General features: G+C 40.5%; 2 protein-coding genes across 2 annotated transcripts; both read left to right on the top strand.

The window, feature by feature from the left end:
- Positions 1–12,134: 12,134 nt before the first annotated feature.
- On the top strand, positions 12,135–12,808 carry LOC139776159 (uncharacterized; the record flags this gene model as incomplete). Its single annotated transcript, XM_071712675.1, has 2 exons — positions 12,135–12,404; positions 12,498–12,808. Coding segments are annotated over exons 1-2 (531 nt in total), but the record flags the coding sequence as incomplete, so codon positions are not given.
- A 6-nt stretch (positions 12,809–12,814) lies between these two features.
- Positions 12,815–14,811, top strand: LOC139776172 (uncharacterized). The gene is made up of 5 exons (XM_071712688.1): positions 12,815–12,967; positions 13,065–13,217; positions 13,327–13,491; positions 13,577–13,774; positions 13,852–14,811. Exons 1-5 carry the CDS (start codon positions 12,815–12,817, stop codon positions 14,809–14,811), a joined length of 1,629 nt encoding a protein of 542 aa, XP_071568789.1.
- Positions 14,812–17,231: the final 2,420 nt, after the last annotated feature.

Here is a 17,231-nt window from a genome sequence, read left to right as displayed (position 1 = left end):
TACTCCTCTCCGAAATTCACGTAAAGGCACTCCTCAAAGTTCAGTCCTCAGTCCTTTTTATTTAATTTCTATCTAAGAGGTATTGCTGCCAAATTACACAGAAATGTAAAAATTTTACAATTCGCGGACGATATAGTCATATACGCCTTGGCCAAGCGTATAAAGAAAGCAATCAAATGGTTAGAAATCTCATTAGCTAACATTAGTGAATACCTTAATAACCGGAGACTAGAAATATCCCCCAGCAAGACCCGCCTCATGTTTTTTTCCAAAAAGAAGATTTACAACCTCACTGAATTTAAAGTCCAAATCGGTCGCGACATTGTACTACCCTCCGATTCGGTTCGATTTCTGGAAGTCACCCTCGATCCAAGGCTATCAGGCAATCTACACATGGACTTTGTCATTAATAAGGCTAGAAAGATAGCAGACGTTATCTCAGCGCTAAGGGGGTCACACCACCACCTGCTCCTCAATATCTACCGGGCAGTCCTGCGAGGCTCAATAGAGTATGCCGCCCACATCTTTGCTCTCAAATCCAGTCCCAAATTTCATCGGCTAGAAATCATTCAAAACAAAGCCATCAGAGCCTATTTAGGTTACCGAATTTCCATCCCGATTAATACTATGTTTGCGGAGGCCAGAGAACCCCCGCTCAGACTCCGTCTCAAATTTCTAGCCTCCAAATATCTGATTAAGATGTTATCAATCACCGATCACCCTGTGGCCGAGACCCTATATCGGTTGGCGGGCTCAGTGCAAGAGAACGCAGGAGATCTCGAATACTGCCAAAATAAATTCCCATTGCTGAATTTGTTATACATTAGAACTCTACAGCCCTCTTTATATTCTGCCATAGCGCCCCCACCTTTTCAACAGTCTTATCAAACTATTCTTTTCGCTCCCACCTTATACCGACCAGATTCCGACTTCCTGGATCTAATTGACAAAATTCCAAAATCAGCTGTTCAAAACATTTTCCTCCAAGCATTCGGCCCTATAATGCAGGACTCTATAGTATTTTACACAGATGGTTCTAAAATAGACTCGGGCTGCTGGGTGGGAGCTTCGTGTTTTTCGTCCCAGCTTCGTCGAAGTTTCATGTTCAAATTGCCCCCTCGCGCCTCGGTCTATAAGTCAAAGCGTGGGCTATATACAACGCTGTATTGCTCACTCTCGATTTGAACTTCTCCAAATTCATTATAGTCTCGGATTCCAAAAGCGTTCTTGAAGCCCTCTCCAATCCCATGACTTTCCGCTCGAGTTACTTAATTCCATTAATTAAAACAAAAATTATGGCAGCTCAGGATCGCGGTAAAGAAATTCAGTTTATTTGGATCCCCTCCCATAAAGGCATTACGGGAAATGAAATAGCAGACAAACTGGCCAGAAAAGCAATACAAGTAGGAGCGGAAACTCCGTCATTTAAACTGCCACATACTGACCTATTTATTGCGCAAAGAGAAAAACTTGCCACTGAATTTCACAACTATCTTTTTAGCAGAGCTCGATGTAAGGGTAATCATTTCTTTCGCACCATATACGTCAACTCACCCAAACCGTGGTATTACAAGCTAAGTCTGAAACGCGATGCTATCGTGACGATCTCTCGACTAAGAGCGAACCATTACAATCTCAATTTTAGCTTATTTAAAAAAAACATAATCAATAACGGCTCATGCGCTTGTGGTGATCCAATTCAAGATATTAATCACATAATTTTTTACTGTCCTCTAACGTTTAGATGGGCAGCGAGCCTACAGCTCGCGGCACGAGCTCTCAAGGGTCCTCACTGCTTCGATATCTTTCCTATTTTAAAGAACCCAACGAACAAAATATGCCGACTAGTCATGGCCTTTTGTAAGGCGGCCGATTTAGCTTTGTAAATACGCGCGCTCCCCGCGCATGTCTGACTCCCGCTCGACTCTCCCTAGAGAGAGATCCCCCCTCCTCCTCTATCTAAATACACAGTGCCTGTCCAAACACGGCTGACAACTCAAGCAAAAAAGTCAATACACATAATAGACAGTAGCTAGCCACTCAAAGTTCGTTATACAAACAGCGATCAAATCTGGCCGTATTGTCCTCTAAAAAGAGGCAGGAGCCAAGAAAATATAAGAAGAAGAAGAAGACAATGAATGTGCTCAGTATACCTATATTATATGTGCGCTCAGAACTCGGCCAGCTTCGAGTTTTCTAATTTATGACGTGACAAGGTCACGTCCCCTGTCCGGATGGTAGCTCGGCCGAGGGGAGCGTCAGGGATGGCGCCTCCACCCGTGAGGGGCGAGGCGGCCGCATCTTTAACGTTAGATTTTAATTATTTTGCGAGACTTACAGGTTGCGTGGGGTGGTGCCGAGCAGATGGCCAGCAGGATTTGTTGTAACGACTTAGGTCGCACCGCGGGATTTGCAGAAGGAAAATCTGGAGGCGTCCTGCGGAGGAGTGGCCGACGGGCGGATCACGCTTGGGTCCATTGCCGATACCGCTTGCAGCGTCTCGCAGGGCGAGCGCTCAGCCCGATGACGCCGAGATAAAGCCCGCTAACGGAGGATCCGAGCAGGGTGACGCCCCGACGAGGTCCACGCCAAAGGTGTGGAACGACCCTACTACCTTCACGGGGTATTTGATATACCGATCGACGTGGCCACGGTCCGTCCAGCCGGGCAGTCGATTTCGGTCAAGTCGCGGCCTGGACAGCCGGACTTACAGCAGCTTTTAAAGATACCGCCGGCAGGTGAAGCAGACGCGAGGGGCGCCGACAGGAGCGGAAGGCGCTCGGATCGGACGCAGCGCTCGCGTAGGGCTGATCGGCAAGGAGGGCTTGCAAGCACGGCGCGCAGACGCGCGGGCCCAGCGTGGTCCCGCCGGGCCAGAGGAGCGACACAGGCGACACTGTCGTGCGAGCTTTCGTCCTGAGACGTCATCCCGAGGAACACCGGCTGCCGAGGATCCCAGAATCTTTGTAAGGCCACTGCTCGAGCACCGTTGTTAGCAAGTAAGATCCTTCTCGAGGCCGAGGCTCTTCCGGGAGTCGCGCAGTGCCGCGTCAAGCATAGGTACCGTTAATTAATTACCGAAAGACATACTGACAGAGGGCCCGGCCGAGAGTGAAACGGATCGCCCATCTCAGAGACTCGCACGCGGCCGACAGTCACCGCGTAATCGTTTTTTTGTGTATAATTTAGAGCCACGTTTCGTGTTTACCGTCCCGTAATGCGGGATCGGATAATCGTAGAATCGTTTCTTGTGCATTACCGTCCCGCGAGGCGGAATCCAATCGTTATGTAATAAAGTAATTATTTGGAATTCGGTTGTGTTCGGACTTAAGATTGTCGTGAAATGGCAAAATGCGTTTAGCGTAATCATGTCTTTATTGGCGAGGTGTCCTTCGCGTAATGTGCGAGGCATCTTTCACGTTTTGGTATTGTGGACTTCGCGAGGTATCGTCGCGTGATTGCGAGATATCATTCGTGACGTTATTGCGAGACTAGTTGCGGGATATCGTCGCGTATTCGGGAGATATTTGCGTAGTCATTGGTATTGAGATATTAACGTATTCATTGGTATTGTGAGCGAGGTATCGTCGCGTAAGGGCGAGATATTATTCGCGTTATTAATTGTAGCATCAGACGGTATTTGTTGCGGGATGCGTTGCGAAATTGTGATTATTACGGGAGTCGTTACGGTATTGTTGATATCGGCGAAACGACGTGTCATATATCTTATTCTTATGAAATATATTATCTATTGTTCATATTATTTTTGTGTGTGCTAATTGCGCTGCGCTTCCTCTCCTCCTCTCCGAGATCTAACAGCGATCTGAATTATTGAAGAATTCACGCCTGAGATATTCGTAGTGTTGGCTTGGATTTACTGTACCGTAGTGCGAGTATTCGCGCCTGGCGTCCATACCGAGTTTTGGAGAACATACCTAGTCGAGCTACCATTCGTACCTTTTACCGATTCCTATATATTGTGAATTTGACGGCGGGCGTGCTTTTTCTCGGCAGGCGAGACCGAGGGGACTCGCGTCGTCATAAATTCTATTACATTCTTAGGTCCTTTCTATCTCTATTTCATATATAATTATTTAATATTTGCTTGATGAGTCTGCTTGATTAGTCCTTGAGTTATAGCTGTTCGAAATTTCGGGGAATCCGTACATAGAAAGCAATGTGCAAGTTTCTAATTTGCACACTTTTTTGTTATATTGACAATTTTTTTATAATTCTATTAGATTCTTAAGTCTTTTCTACCCCTATTTTATATATAATTCTTTAAGATTTGGTTGAATAGTTCTTGAGATATAGCCGTTTGAAATTTCAGGGAATCCATACATAGGAAGCAAAATGAGCAAGTTTATAATTTGCACACTTTTTCATTATACTGGCAATTTTTTTCTAATTCTATTACATTTTTAAGCCTTTTCTACCCCTATTTCATATATAATTCTTTAAAATTTGGTTGGTTAGTTCTTGATATACAGCCGTTCGAAATTTTAAGCGATACGTACAAGCATAAGAGCTTATAAAGTTGGATCTAATCAATCAAATCTTAAAGAATTATATATAAAATGGGGGTAGAAAAAACTGAGAAATATAATAGAAATAGAAATAGATCGATATCTTAAAATTTGCGGAAGTTAGAGCAATCACGGACATCAAATCCGTACACACACACACACACACGGCGATTTTTTTTAAATGCAATTCTTCGACGTTTTATAACATTCTGAACACATTGGCAGCGGCAACTAAAACAATTTTTTTTCACGAAAACAAAGCTTCCTCTATGAGGAAGCAAAACACGATAGCGGAAACTAATTACAAGAAAAGCGCACACACTTATGTGCCCTACGCTCGCACGAAACGCACTGTTTCTCGTCAGCTCTATTCTGTCATCTCTGAGCACACGCAGCACGTATTATCCAAGTCCTTGCCGGAATCCGATCACTGCTGCTTCTTTGACTTTGATTTTCGCCCGAAGCCTCCATGATATGACTTGGTGACGACTTCGCCTCGAACACAGATTTTAAGTTTAATAGCTCATGAAATATTAGAAATCAACAAAAATAAAAAATTTTCCCTGGATTCGTGTTCAGTATGCATTACTTTTCAGAATCATTTATCTCGAGATTCGGAGCGACAACAATATTTAAAATATTTAAAATTTTTGACGCGCAAAAAATTTTACTTTTGACCTCCGAAAACACGTTTGCCTTAATGAAAATCACAACATGGCATATAATCTCACTCAACTCCGTTGGTCACATGGGCACCATAAGTAGTGTTTACAATATTAATGGCGAGTTCACACAACATACAGATTTCGAGATAATTGTAATGACAACTCCGCCCCGATCTCCCCTAAGCGATGGCTAGCAAATAAGGAAAAAGAAAAGCATAAGGAAAAAGAAAAGGCAGGTAAAGTTGATCATAAAGAAAGCAACGAGGAAGAAGAATACGTGTGTTTCCTAACCGGCAAGAAAAAAAATGGAAGTGACTGCTGGTACCTTGATTCGGGCGCAACGAGTCACATGACGAGTGATAGGAGTTTCTTCTAAAACCTTAAGGGGGTAGCCTGGTCAAGCGCCCGAAAAAAAGTGATTTTTTAAAACTGTTGTATTCAGAATCTACAATTGCAATCAATTTAAAACTTTTTTTGCACACTAGTATAACTCTTAGACAATACAGAAAAATTTTATTCATGAAAAACAAATTATTTAAACAAGAGATATAGCAGATCTTGTTGAGCGCCTTAAATTCGAAGCACCAAATCGGCGTGCAGTCTCTGGGTCACAAAAATGATTCAATCTGAAAATTTCAAATAATTTTGTAATCTATATACTCACATTTTCTATGTGAATAGGCGCAAAATTTAAAAAAATTAAAAATTTCAAGTTTTACAGCAATTTAAAAAAGAAGACCGATTTTTCGCATAAAAAAGTCGGTAAAAATGGCCAATAAAATTTTTTTAAACAATTTTTTTAAAATAATTTTTTATTCATATAGAAGAGAATTATGTATTTTCAAAGTATGTTAAGTTTCAAGTCAATCCGTTTATTAGTTTTTGAGTAATCGTGCACGCCAATTTCAAAAACATGTTATCGAGAAAAACGCGTTTAAAGTTTTCGGTACAAAGCGTACCTGAGCGGCAACTGCGTGCTCACCTGCTCGGAAAAAGGCTCGGTCGGTAGACTTACCGTTCGAATTTCGAAAAAACAAATATAGCCCCGTATTCTACAGATGTTGGGGAGTATTTTAAGCAAAAAAAATGACTTTTTTAACCAGGCTACCCCCTTAAGCCAATCAATAACACGGTGAGCCTGGCAGACCGTCGATGCAAACTTAAGGTTGAAGGAATAGGGAAAGGAAAACTCTTATGTGAAGCGGAGGGAAAGCAGACGAACGTTACTATGGAAGATGTCTTATATGTTCCGGAGCTGGACGAAAATTTAATGTCCGTGAAGAAAATTATTGATAAAGGCCTGAAAGTACTGTTTAACGAGAAGGGATGTAAATTAATTACAAAAGATGGCAAAGTAATTGTCGAAAAAGTAACGTCAGGAGGTTTATATAAGATGCAGTCGGCAAGGATTGCAGTTCAAGCGAATCCAGTTCATACACAGAAGTGTCAACATACGTGGTGTTTAAAAAGTAATGACAAACACAGCAGGTTTGTCTAGAATTCTTGGGTAGGTGAGCGATAGAAAGAGAGTTCCTTTTAATTAAATTTCGTCTTTATTAATATGCAATTATCTTTTAAAAAATATGCTAACGTAAAGAAATTGATATTAACTAAAGAGTTTTTACATGAATTGAAATATAAGCAAAACAAATCAGTAATCAGTCCTGAAGATAGAATAGAGAATAAAACTGAAATAAAAAACCAGGTCTTACAGGACGGAATCAAGGTATCTAGATTACTGACTGAGAATGTGAGTTCGAAACTGTTACGGAATGCGCTCATGAATTTCTACCACACAGTAGTGGTGTATTATATTGAAGACATATTATTACTATTATGATTACTGTCGATCTTAGAACTATTCAAGCAGCGCTCTGTGACATTCTTAAACCCGGCTTATTCGTCGTAAATACTGCGGAAGGCACTTCGATCCTCGACATACCGGAATTATCACGCGTGTTTTGCGTGCGCGCTTTCTCCCGTCTCGCGAACCGATTGGCCGCTAAATTCCCAATGCTCCGAAAAGCTATCGATCACGCGTGTAACAGTCAGTCTGACGAAGGAGCGCTCCGACGATAGTCGTTCGTTCAGATAAATTGTAAAGTTAGCCGACGCCTGTACATAGTATATTAATAAAGTGTTCCAAACAATATCCTAATACATAGTCCGAGAGTCTTTCGACCCTCCGCCAAGAGCATAATCCAGCAAACTAGGCGCTGAAACAGAAACTTATTGGAACGTAATGCTGATTAAAAAAAAAGTAAGATAGAAAAACGAAAAGGGGGGGCCTCTGCATGAATGTCTGTCAGATCGGTTCTTGGGCTAGAATCTTAAGCCAGAGCCACAACAACGAAATGTAAGTCTCAGATCTTAAAACGAGAATGAAACCTAGCAGAGGCCTTTGTACTTTGATGACTAATGTCGATCTTCAATATGGCGTCTTATGTATGAGAATCTCTCAAAGGCCCCGCTCGTTGGACTGGATTCCTCGCCTCGATCTTCCCTCACGGACGCCAGTCGTTGCAGCTCTCCTTTTCCTGGTGGTGAGTCCACTCCTTGGTCATCCGAATCTCGCTCGGTCAGATTCCAAAACGCGTGCCGTTGAGATCAATCCGTCAAGAAAGATAAAAGAATCGACTCGTCCGAAAGATCGCAAGCAAGTGCGGCTATGACACCTAAACGAGAGAAGAAGGAAGCGGGGGTGCTTTGAGAGTGGCGACTGGCGCGTCGCGCCATCTGAGTGAACCGATTGGGCGTTGCAAAACGCGAAAAGCGTTCGCGCAATATCTGAACACGTGGCATAGGAAGTTCGGGCACAGGCATCCAGACGCCGTGAAGCAACTAACTCAAGGCATGGCGACAGATCGAGATTATAGATTGCGGGATAAGATCAACCTGCGAATGTTGTATTCAAGGTAAAATGTCGAGATTACCATTTCCTAGAAAATCGGAATCTAAAACTAGCAAAATACTCGAATTACTGTATACTGATGTCTGTGGACCGATGCAGGTTACAACGCCGAGCGGTAAGCGGTATATATTAACAGTAATAGATGATTTCAGCCGTTTTGATGTCACAGAGGCATTAACCAGTTTTATAAATATGATGAAAAATAAATTTGGCAGAGCACCAAAGCTAATACGTTTAGATCGTGGCGGCGAATACATCGATAGAAAGCTGATGAAGAAATTGAAGGAAGAAGGTGTGCGGACACAGTTTACAGCACCGTTCTCACCTCAACAGAATAGGGTGGCGGAACGAAAAAATCGCGCTCTCATCGAAATGACATCATGTGTGCTGTTAGACGCAGGTCTTCATAAAAGGTACTGGGGTGAGGCAGTCAACACTGCAAACTTCTTACAGAATCGTCTACCGACTAAAGGATCTTCAAGAACACCATACGAATTATGGGAAGAAAAGCTGCCAGATGTGAAAGACTTGCACATATTTGGATGTGTCGCATACAGTCTTGTTCCAAAAATAAAACGTCGGAAGTTGGATGCGAGAGCAGTAAAGCTGATTTTTGTCGGATACGAGGAAGGATCTAAAGCATACAGACTACTTAATCAGGATACAGATAAAGTAATTATAAGTAGAGATGTTCGATTTGTAGATGAACATCATGAAAATCACAGGAGTAACGTAGAGGTTGATCTGTGTCAAGATGAAGCAAAGGAAGACATAGTTGACAGAGGAATTATAGAAGACAGCGACGAGGAAGTCTATTATACTAATGATGAACAGGAAATCAATCAAGATAACCAATGTGAAGTCGACACACTTGAAGACGACAATCTACCAAGAATTTCGAAGCGGAGCACGAAAGGAAAGATGCCCGAAAGATTTGGAGACTACAGGTTAAATGTTGTAAAGGAAACAGTGATACCGACATCCATTGAAGACGCACTCAGCGGACCGGACAGTGGTAAATACATGAAGTAAGAGTAAGGAGATCGAACTTCATAGCGCGCGAGTAGAAAAAGTGGTCCCGATTCGTGGCACCGAATTGAGAGGGAGTCCGCTGAAGGGAATGAATTCTTATCGATGGGCGCCATTTTCAACCTATAGTGCATGTAACATATACTGTAGGATTTTCAGCACTCGTGATCTCGTGAACGCACCCTAACCTTACCCGGCGGCTCCGGTCTCTTACTTCGTGCTCCTTCGTGCTCAGTTTGTTTACCTGTGCATCGTGAAATCACGTGCTTCGTGCGTGAAATAGAGTCCGTTGGTGACTCGACGAAGAACGACGGGATCCGGATACACCAGTAGCAAATGCCGCGCCAGCACCGCCAATCCACCGCCGTCGCTGAAGACGCCTAACGAGCTCTCTATGCTTCTATAGTTCAACAGTCCGTTGTCGATCGGCTGCACCACGTCTTCTTTGGAGTCCTTATTACGTTGACGTAAGGTGAGATGTAAGCACGGTTCGGACAACGAAATACCGCTATCCTCGGCGATCGCCAAGAGTTGCGCGATTGTAAGCTGAAGCGGTAGAGGAGTATTAGGACGAGACGAATGTGTTAGATACTGTTGGTTTGTTGGCTGGGTGTTTTTGTGCATTATTAGACGAGGCTTTGCTCGCTACTGGCGTCAAATTTCCATCAAAATTTAAACGCGTTTTTCTGATTATAGGACCACGAGCTAGCGATCTATTCGATGCTTCTTTAGCCCGCTTGTCTTTCGCTGTGTTTCCAGCGGCAACACTGAGCGTATCTACCACTAACGTCATTCCCAATTCCCAGAATTCACGAGAACGGTTGTTTCCGTTGGAACTTGCTTCGTTACCCTTATACGTATTTGGAAGTAACAAAAGAAGCCACGTTCCTGACATTTGCTGTAATATATCTGCCACCGTTGATTGCGTTGACATATTTAATAATTGATGATAGTGACCGAGGTGATAAGCAGGATGTGACGGCATGGATGGCATGCTATGATTCGTCGCGGTTGCTGAAACTTTCATCGGGGCTTTCGACGTTACGGAAACCAATACCTTTTTTCCTTCCAAGAGCAATTGCAGAATTAATCTTCACGTAAATCCAGAAATCCCGTGGAGATATCACACATTTGAAATAGTTGGTTGTTGGGAAATAATCTCGATGAGAAGCTTTGCCAGTAATTTTTGATTATCCAGATGACACCAACAACATCTTGATAAGAACTTGATGATAGCGCTTTCCAGTAATGCATACGATGCGCTTGTCTTCGAACAACTCGACGCAGACGCGGATGGGCTTTCGATAGGACGATTACTAAGATGCGACAAAAGTGGCAACCAGAAACCGCGACCTTCCTCACCAAGCTAATCACGCATTCTGCCTTCCGCACATACGAGCGTTAGGAATTCTATCACTACTGCTATATTGTCTGGTTTTGTCATGCATAATCCTCCAGAATAATTGTTTGATCCGGAACTAGAACCTGCCGCTTTATCGGTCCGTTGAGTTGACATCTTCAGGCACAATATAGTTTCATTGCTGTCACCCGATGCCATTTAGAAAATATCGTGAAATGGCGTGTTGGATAAATGGATGCACCACGAAAGGAGGAAAAAAAGAGACTTTCACAAAGAAAAGTCTTTTTACAGCTCGCACGGAAAAAATGTTGCAATGTTGGCGTGACAATGGAATTGCTGCAAGAGGCATCAATGGATTGAACAAAAAAAGTCGCATCTGTGAGTTGCATTTTGAGAAAGATGATATTCTCAGAGAAGATATTTTTCATATGGCAGATGGTGCAACTATTAAGGTACAACGTAAAATACCGAAGTTGAAAGAAGATGCTGTTCCATCTATTTTTCCATCAAAAATTAGTTACTGTCGTTTAAATCCCATTAACGAGGAGAAACTGAAAGAACAGCAGAATGAAGAAACGAGCATTACGGGTCAGTTGAAGAGTACGGTTAATTGTTCCGTTTCCGTGCCAGCTGAATGTGAATCAGACAATCCTATCTTACATCACGAACAAGGTTGTTCAGTAAATGGAGATAACGAGTTGCAAACGTGGACTGAAATAAAGAAAAATCTGACAAGTCTTACTCTTACATCAGAATACTGGATGCCCGTGATCACAGAAGAGATGGTAATGTGGGCCTACTGGAAGGAAGATTTATCTTCCTGTACATGGCGTGCTATACTTGACAAAAATATGACACTTCATGTAAGTACCTATCATTGGGTATATTGTAAGATTATGAATACAAAGTCTTTCATGTCACTTCCTGTCACATTTGAAATGTATCTAATGATTTCAGATTTGTGTTGGAGAAAGAGAAATTAATTCTCTAGGTGCGAAAATAAAAAGTATGGAAGACATTCAGAATGTTCTTAAAAAATTATCCAATATTAATCCATGTAAAGAAGTCGGCAGTAAAACCTGGTACGTGTTAACATTTATTTATTATCATGTATTTAAATTTTTTAAAATGATATTATGATGAAAAGCTTTTTATTTATATATATATATATTTTTATAAGTAAAAGTACAAAGTTTAAAAAATTGTTTCTACATTTGCATTCATTACGTTATCGTTCATTTTGTAGTGCAAAATTGTGCGTTGGATATGTGACAGAAGATTGCTTAGTACGTGGTGTGCAGCGCCAAAGATGTATTCCGTGTGCGAAAAAGTACAAAAATATACTTAAAAAGTCGAAGAGGCCAACACCACTGCAAACATTGTCAAAGAGCGGTCAATCCCTGCGTACGAGATGTAAAAACATTTCTCGGAAAACTTTTAGACTTCAGAATAAAGTAGACTTTCCAAATATTCATTATTAAATATTCTGACTTGTAAGTGAACGTGTTATCTCAATAATTTGTATTGCGTAACGCAGGTTGTACGTCTAAAAAAGGCAGTACAGTGTATAAGGGAGAAATGTGCTCAGGCAAATACACAGGCAGTGACAGATGCTATATCAAAACTACCCATTAATCAGCAATTGTCTGTGCAAGCATGTCTTACAGCTTCTAAAGCAAAAAATATTAAAGGCATGAGATACACCACACAGTGGGTGTATGAATGCTTGTTATTGCGGATCAAAAGCAAAAAGACGTACAACCACCTTCGAAATCACAACATTCTTACTCTGCCATGCATTGATACGTTAAATCGGTACATTCAAGCAATCAAGGGTTGCTATGGTTTCCAAGAAAACACGTTCAAAATGTTAAAGGAAAAAAGTACGAAAATGGAACCGTCTGATGTGCGTGGTACGTTAATTCTACTAAATTGCTAACATGTACGTTACATAAATTAACGTTTTTTTTTACTTATTACATTTAATTGTTGCATATTTGTTGCAGGTGTTTTGCTGTTAGATGAGATGAAAGTTTCCAAAACAGTCGCATTTAATCGTAACAATCTTCAAGTTGAGGGTTTTACAAATTTGGGGAAATACACTCCAAAACACCAAGCTGGAAAAAAAGGAGACCACGCACTGGTGTTCATGTTCCAACCTTTTAAGGGCAAGTGGGTGCAAACACTAGGATGCTTCCTTAGTTGCGGAAGTGCATCTGGAGCAGTTTTGCATCAACTTGTTATGGAATGCATCATTTTGACCGAGAAATCCGGCTTTAAAGTTAACGGAGTCGCATCAGATGGCGCATCTTGGAACCGCTCTATGTGGGACAAGTTTGGTGTAACGGAGGAGGAGGTCAGTGTTCCGCATATCATGGACCTGGAGCGACGCCTGTGGTTTTTTTCAGATTTCCCTCATTTAATTAAATGCTTGCGAAATTTCTTCACCAAGCACAATAAGTATGAGGGTATTTGGGTTAGTAGCAGCAAACCATGTATTAATTCTATAAACGTGTGTATAAATCAATACAAGCTTTCAGTGTTATTATTGTTGTGTTTTCCGTTGTTTCCAGACACCAGATGGTATGCTGTCGCTAAAGCATTGGTATGCTCTACTTGCGATAGAAAATCCGAAATCTTTTAATCTGAAAGTTAATTATAAGTTAACAGAGCAACATGTGAAATCGAGGTACTATCAGAAAATGAACGTCGCGCTGGCATTCCAAGTAATTGAAATCACCAATTTTAGTGTAAGTGTACTTAGACTGCATTTGCACTGCAAGTGTATTTACAGTGCAAATGTATTACAACAGATAATAATAATTGTTTTTGCAGTTTTTCGGAGTCGCTCATGCAATGGAATTGTTCAGAAATAATCATTCAGATCTTACGGATTGTGATGGATCTATAAAGTTTTGTACTAGGCTTAAAGCATTGATTACAGCGATGAACAGTCGAACGCCGATGAATGCATTAAAACCAAGCAACCAATCGTGGAAGGTAAACAGTATTTGATAGTACATGTTCTAAAAGTACGTTGCACAAGAACAATTATTAATTTCGAGCTTTTTTTTCACTGGTATAGGACATAGAAGACTTCCTGCAATATCTGCAAGCATGGGAGAAGGAAGCTAAAAAAAGAGATTATGAATTTATAACAGAATCAACATGCTATGGATTAAAAGTATCCTTGAAAGCAGCCCTAGAAATTTGTACTTTTTTGGTACAAAAGTGCAATTTTATATATTTGATGACTGCACGTCTTAACCAAGACAATCTAGAGGTATACAATTATTTTACTTTTAAACTTACGGAATCAGCACAATGTAGTTTGCAAAAAATCGTAATCTATTATTTCAGCGCTTTTTCGGCATGATGCGGCATTGCTGTGGGTCCAACGAACATCCTGACTCTCAGCTTTTCATTCAAATGTATAAACTAGTGTCAACATATTCGCTAGTAAAACCGCCAAAAGGTTGTAACATATCTGGAGGAGAACTTATGAATGTTCTTTTGAGTATTAAAGACATAAAAGATTCCGCAGAAAGGCAACAGCAATGGTTGGATCAAATCGACACTATATTAGACAGAGGCAAAAGTGTCGATATTTTAGCAGAGGCTGCTTCTGAGCTTGATGGTCATGACTACTTCCTGTGCACGACTTCCGACTACGTGTTAAGTTATATTGCTGGATACGTTGCCAGGAAAGGACCGAGATTTGCCAAATTTGGAGACGGTAAGCAACCCACAGTGTGCGAGGATTGCCTCAAAACGTTGGTATTAGGACCGAATGACCCAATACCAGAGAAACATCGATTAATATTGCTAAAAACAAAAGGGAGCCTTAAACACCCGTTAGCTGCACTAGTCGACTTGCTATCGATTTTGGAACAAGGAACAATCGAAGCGACCAAAACGGGTGACATAAATGCTGATACGTTATTCAGCATCACAAATAGAATAGACGCACTATCCCCTCTACCTGTAGTTGATTGTATAAAACATGACAATGAGGTTACGCGCAAGATTATACGATTTTTCCTAACCACGAGAATGTTTTTTCTGTGCAAGCGATCAAATGTAAATAATAACGTTGAAAAGGAGCAAACAAAAGAAAGGAGAAAATGTTCCAAGTTGAGCCATGCAAGTGATAGTTGCTACAACAATATACAATCTCCAATCGCTCCAATCTGTTCCGAAGAAAATGCAGCACACACCACCATAAAACTAAAACCTGCCAGGAAAAGAAAGTACCAAAAACAAGGTGCAATAATAAATAAAGAAAATGTATATAAAGGGAATAAAAAACAAAAAACATAAATTATAAAATTGTAACTTTATTTTCTTTTTCCATTTGTATAATTGTATAATTTGATGATTGTATAATTTGATGATTATATAATTTGATAATTGTATAATTTGATGATTGTATAATTTGATGATTGTATAATTTGATGATTGTATAATTTGATAATTGTATAATTGTATAAAATAAATTCAGACGTTTGCAATTTACTGTAAATGTACAATTAACAGGATGTGAATTAAACTGAATCCAGCGTTTTTAAAATTTCGCTAATCTCATCAATACTTGTTACTTTTATATGTTTTGAAAAGGGCATAATCTTGTCATCAATAGAAATATTAATAAGTAAATTTGGGAATACAGCGATTCTTTTTCTGACACTGAAATCATTTTCTGCCTTCATAAAACCGAAAAACTTGTCGTTTCCACTTGAAAATCCCCAATTCAAAGAAGGCCGTTCAACTAAATTCAAACTTCTTTGCAAATATTTGAATTTTAATTCATCTGTCTCATGCTCTACTTTATTTGAGCTTTCTTCCATTATACGACTGAAAAAATATTATGCATTATTCACTTTTATTTAATCAAGTTTACTTGTTTACTTCGATTACTTACGTTTTTGTTTTATTGCTTTTGATGTGGATATTTTCCGTCTCCTGCTGTCGGATTACGTTATAACACAATGCACGCAATAAAAGAGACTTCCTTTTAATGCTTTCTCAGTTTATTTGGCTTTATAATTGGCTTGCAAATCGGAATAACAAACATATACAGCGACCAGTGACGCAACATGTACAGCTGACCGGGTAAGGTTAGGGTGCGTTCATGAGTACAGAAAATCCTACAGTATATGTTGCATGCACTATAGGTTGAAAATGGCGCCCATCGATAAGAATCCATTCCCTTCAGCGGACTCCCTCTCAATTCGGTGCCACAAATCGGGACCACTTTTGTTTCACGGAGTTCGACCTCCTTCTCTCTTACTTCATGGGTAAATAGAAAGACACTATAAGAGAAGAGTTGGATTCACTTATTTTCAATGACACTTGGGAGCTAGTCAATCTACCTAAAGATCGGAAAGCAATAGGATGTAAATGGGTGTTCACCATTAAGTATAATCAAGATGGGAGAGTTTAAAGGTACAAAGCAAGGCTAGTGGCTCAAGGATTCTCACAAAAGTATGGAGTCGATTATAATCAGGTATTTGCACCTGTTGTGTGACAAACAATTATCAGAATACTGTTGACTATTGCAGGTCAAAAGAAGTTAATAGTAAAGCAGTTCGATGCAAAAACAGCATTTTTGAATGATGAGCTAAAGGAAACAATTTACATGCGGCAACCAAGCATGTATGTGATACCCGGACAAGAGAATAAAGTTTGCAGACTCAAGAAGAGTCTATATAGTTTAAAGCAGGCGGCAAGAGTCTGGAACGAGAAGCTCAAAGAGAAACTTAAGAGACTCAAATTGAGCAAAGCGAAGCAGATCCATGTGTTTTTGTGAAGAGTAAAGAAGAAGGATGCACTTACGTCATTGTCTACGTTGATGATCTACTTGTGTTTAGTCACTCAGAAGAGAAGATCGAATCTGTCAGTCAAGCTCTGAACAAATCATTTAAAATGACGGCTCTGGGAGACGTAAATCAATACTTAGGCTTCAGAGTGAGAAAAGACAGGAATAGGTACCAGGCTGGGTAACATTTGAAATGGTTCCATTTTAAATATGTATTTACAGTTAAATACTTTTAAAACGCGTCACTAACCTACATAGGTTAGTTGACGCGCTTTAAAAACTTAAATACTTTTAAAGCGCGTCACTAACCTACATAGGTTAGTTGCGCGCTTTAAACACTTAAATACTTTTAAAGCGCGTCACTAACCTACATAGGTTAGTTGACGCGCTTTAAACACTTAAATACTTTTAAAGCGCGTCACTAACCTACATAGGTTAATTGACGCGCTTTAAACACTTAAATACTTTTAAAGCGCGTCACTAACCTACATAGGTTAGTTGACGCGCTTTAAACACTTAAATACTTTTAAAGCGCGTCACTAATCTATACGCCGAAGGCGTGTCCTAAAATCAGTGAGAAGGCCCTCCCCCGCCTATTTGTGTACTGTTTATACACATGTGTATAATACATGTGTATATATAATACATGTGTATAGTACATGTGTATAAACAGTACACACGTAAGCGAGGGAGGGGCTTCCCCCGAAAGCAGGGGGTGGGGGTGAACCTAGGTTCGCGTGGAAAGTGTATGCGTGAACTATTTCGACATATTTATTAGTCATTTATACCTTTCAATACTCAAAATAGCTGCTATATTTTCCAAACTTTTTTTGTCGCAGGTTTCAGATTGTAATAAGTATCTTAGGGTTAACTCTGACCTGTTGGTCACTAACGCGGATAAGGGGCAGACTACTGTCATTTT

Source organism: Temnothorax nylanderi, unplaced genomic scaffold (assembly GCF_030848795.1).
Source record: "Temnothorax nylanderi isolate EJ_2023f unplaced genomic scaffold, tnyl_v1.0 TNYL_tig0113_pilon, whole genome shotgun sequence".
Lineage (NCBI taxonomy): Eukaryota > Metazoa > Arthropoda > Insecta > Hymenoptera > Formicidae > Temnothorax > Temnothorax nylanderi.
This window is presented reverse-complemented; position numbering and strand designations above follow the sequence as displayed.

Excerpts from the sequence above, each read along its gene's own strand:
- LOC139776172 (XM_071712688.1), top strand. The coding sequence starts at position 12,815 with ATGTGGGACAAGTTTGGTGTAACGGAGGAGGAGGTCAGTGTTCCGCAT. Across the intron at positions 13,218-13,326 it reads ACGTCGCGCTGGCATTCCAA|TTTTTCGGAGTCGCTCATGC; the intron begins GTAATTGAAATC and ends TTGTTTTTGCAG. Across the intron at positions 13,775-13,851 it reads TTAACCAAGACAATCTAGAG|CGCTTTTTCGGCATGATGCG; the intron begins GTATACAATTAT and ends CTATTATTTCAG.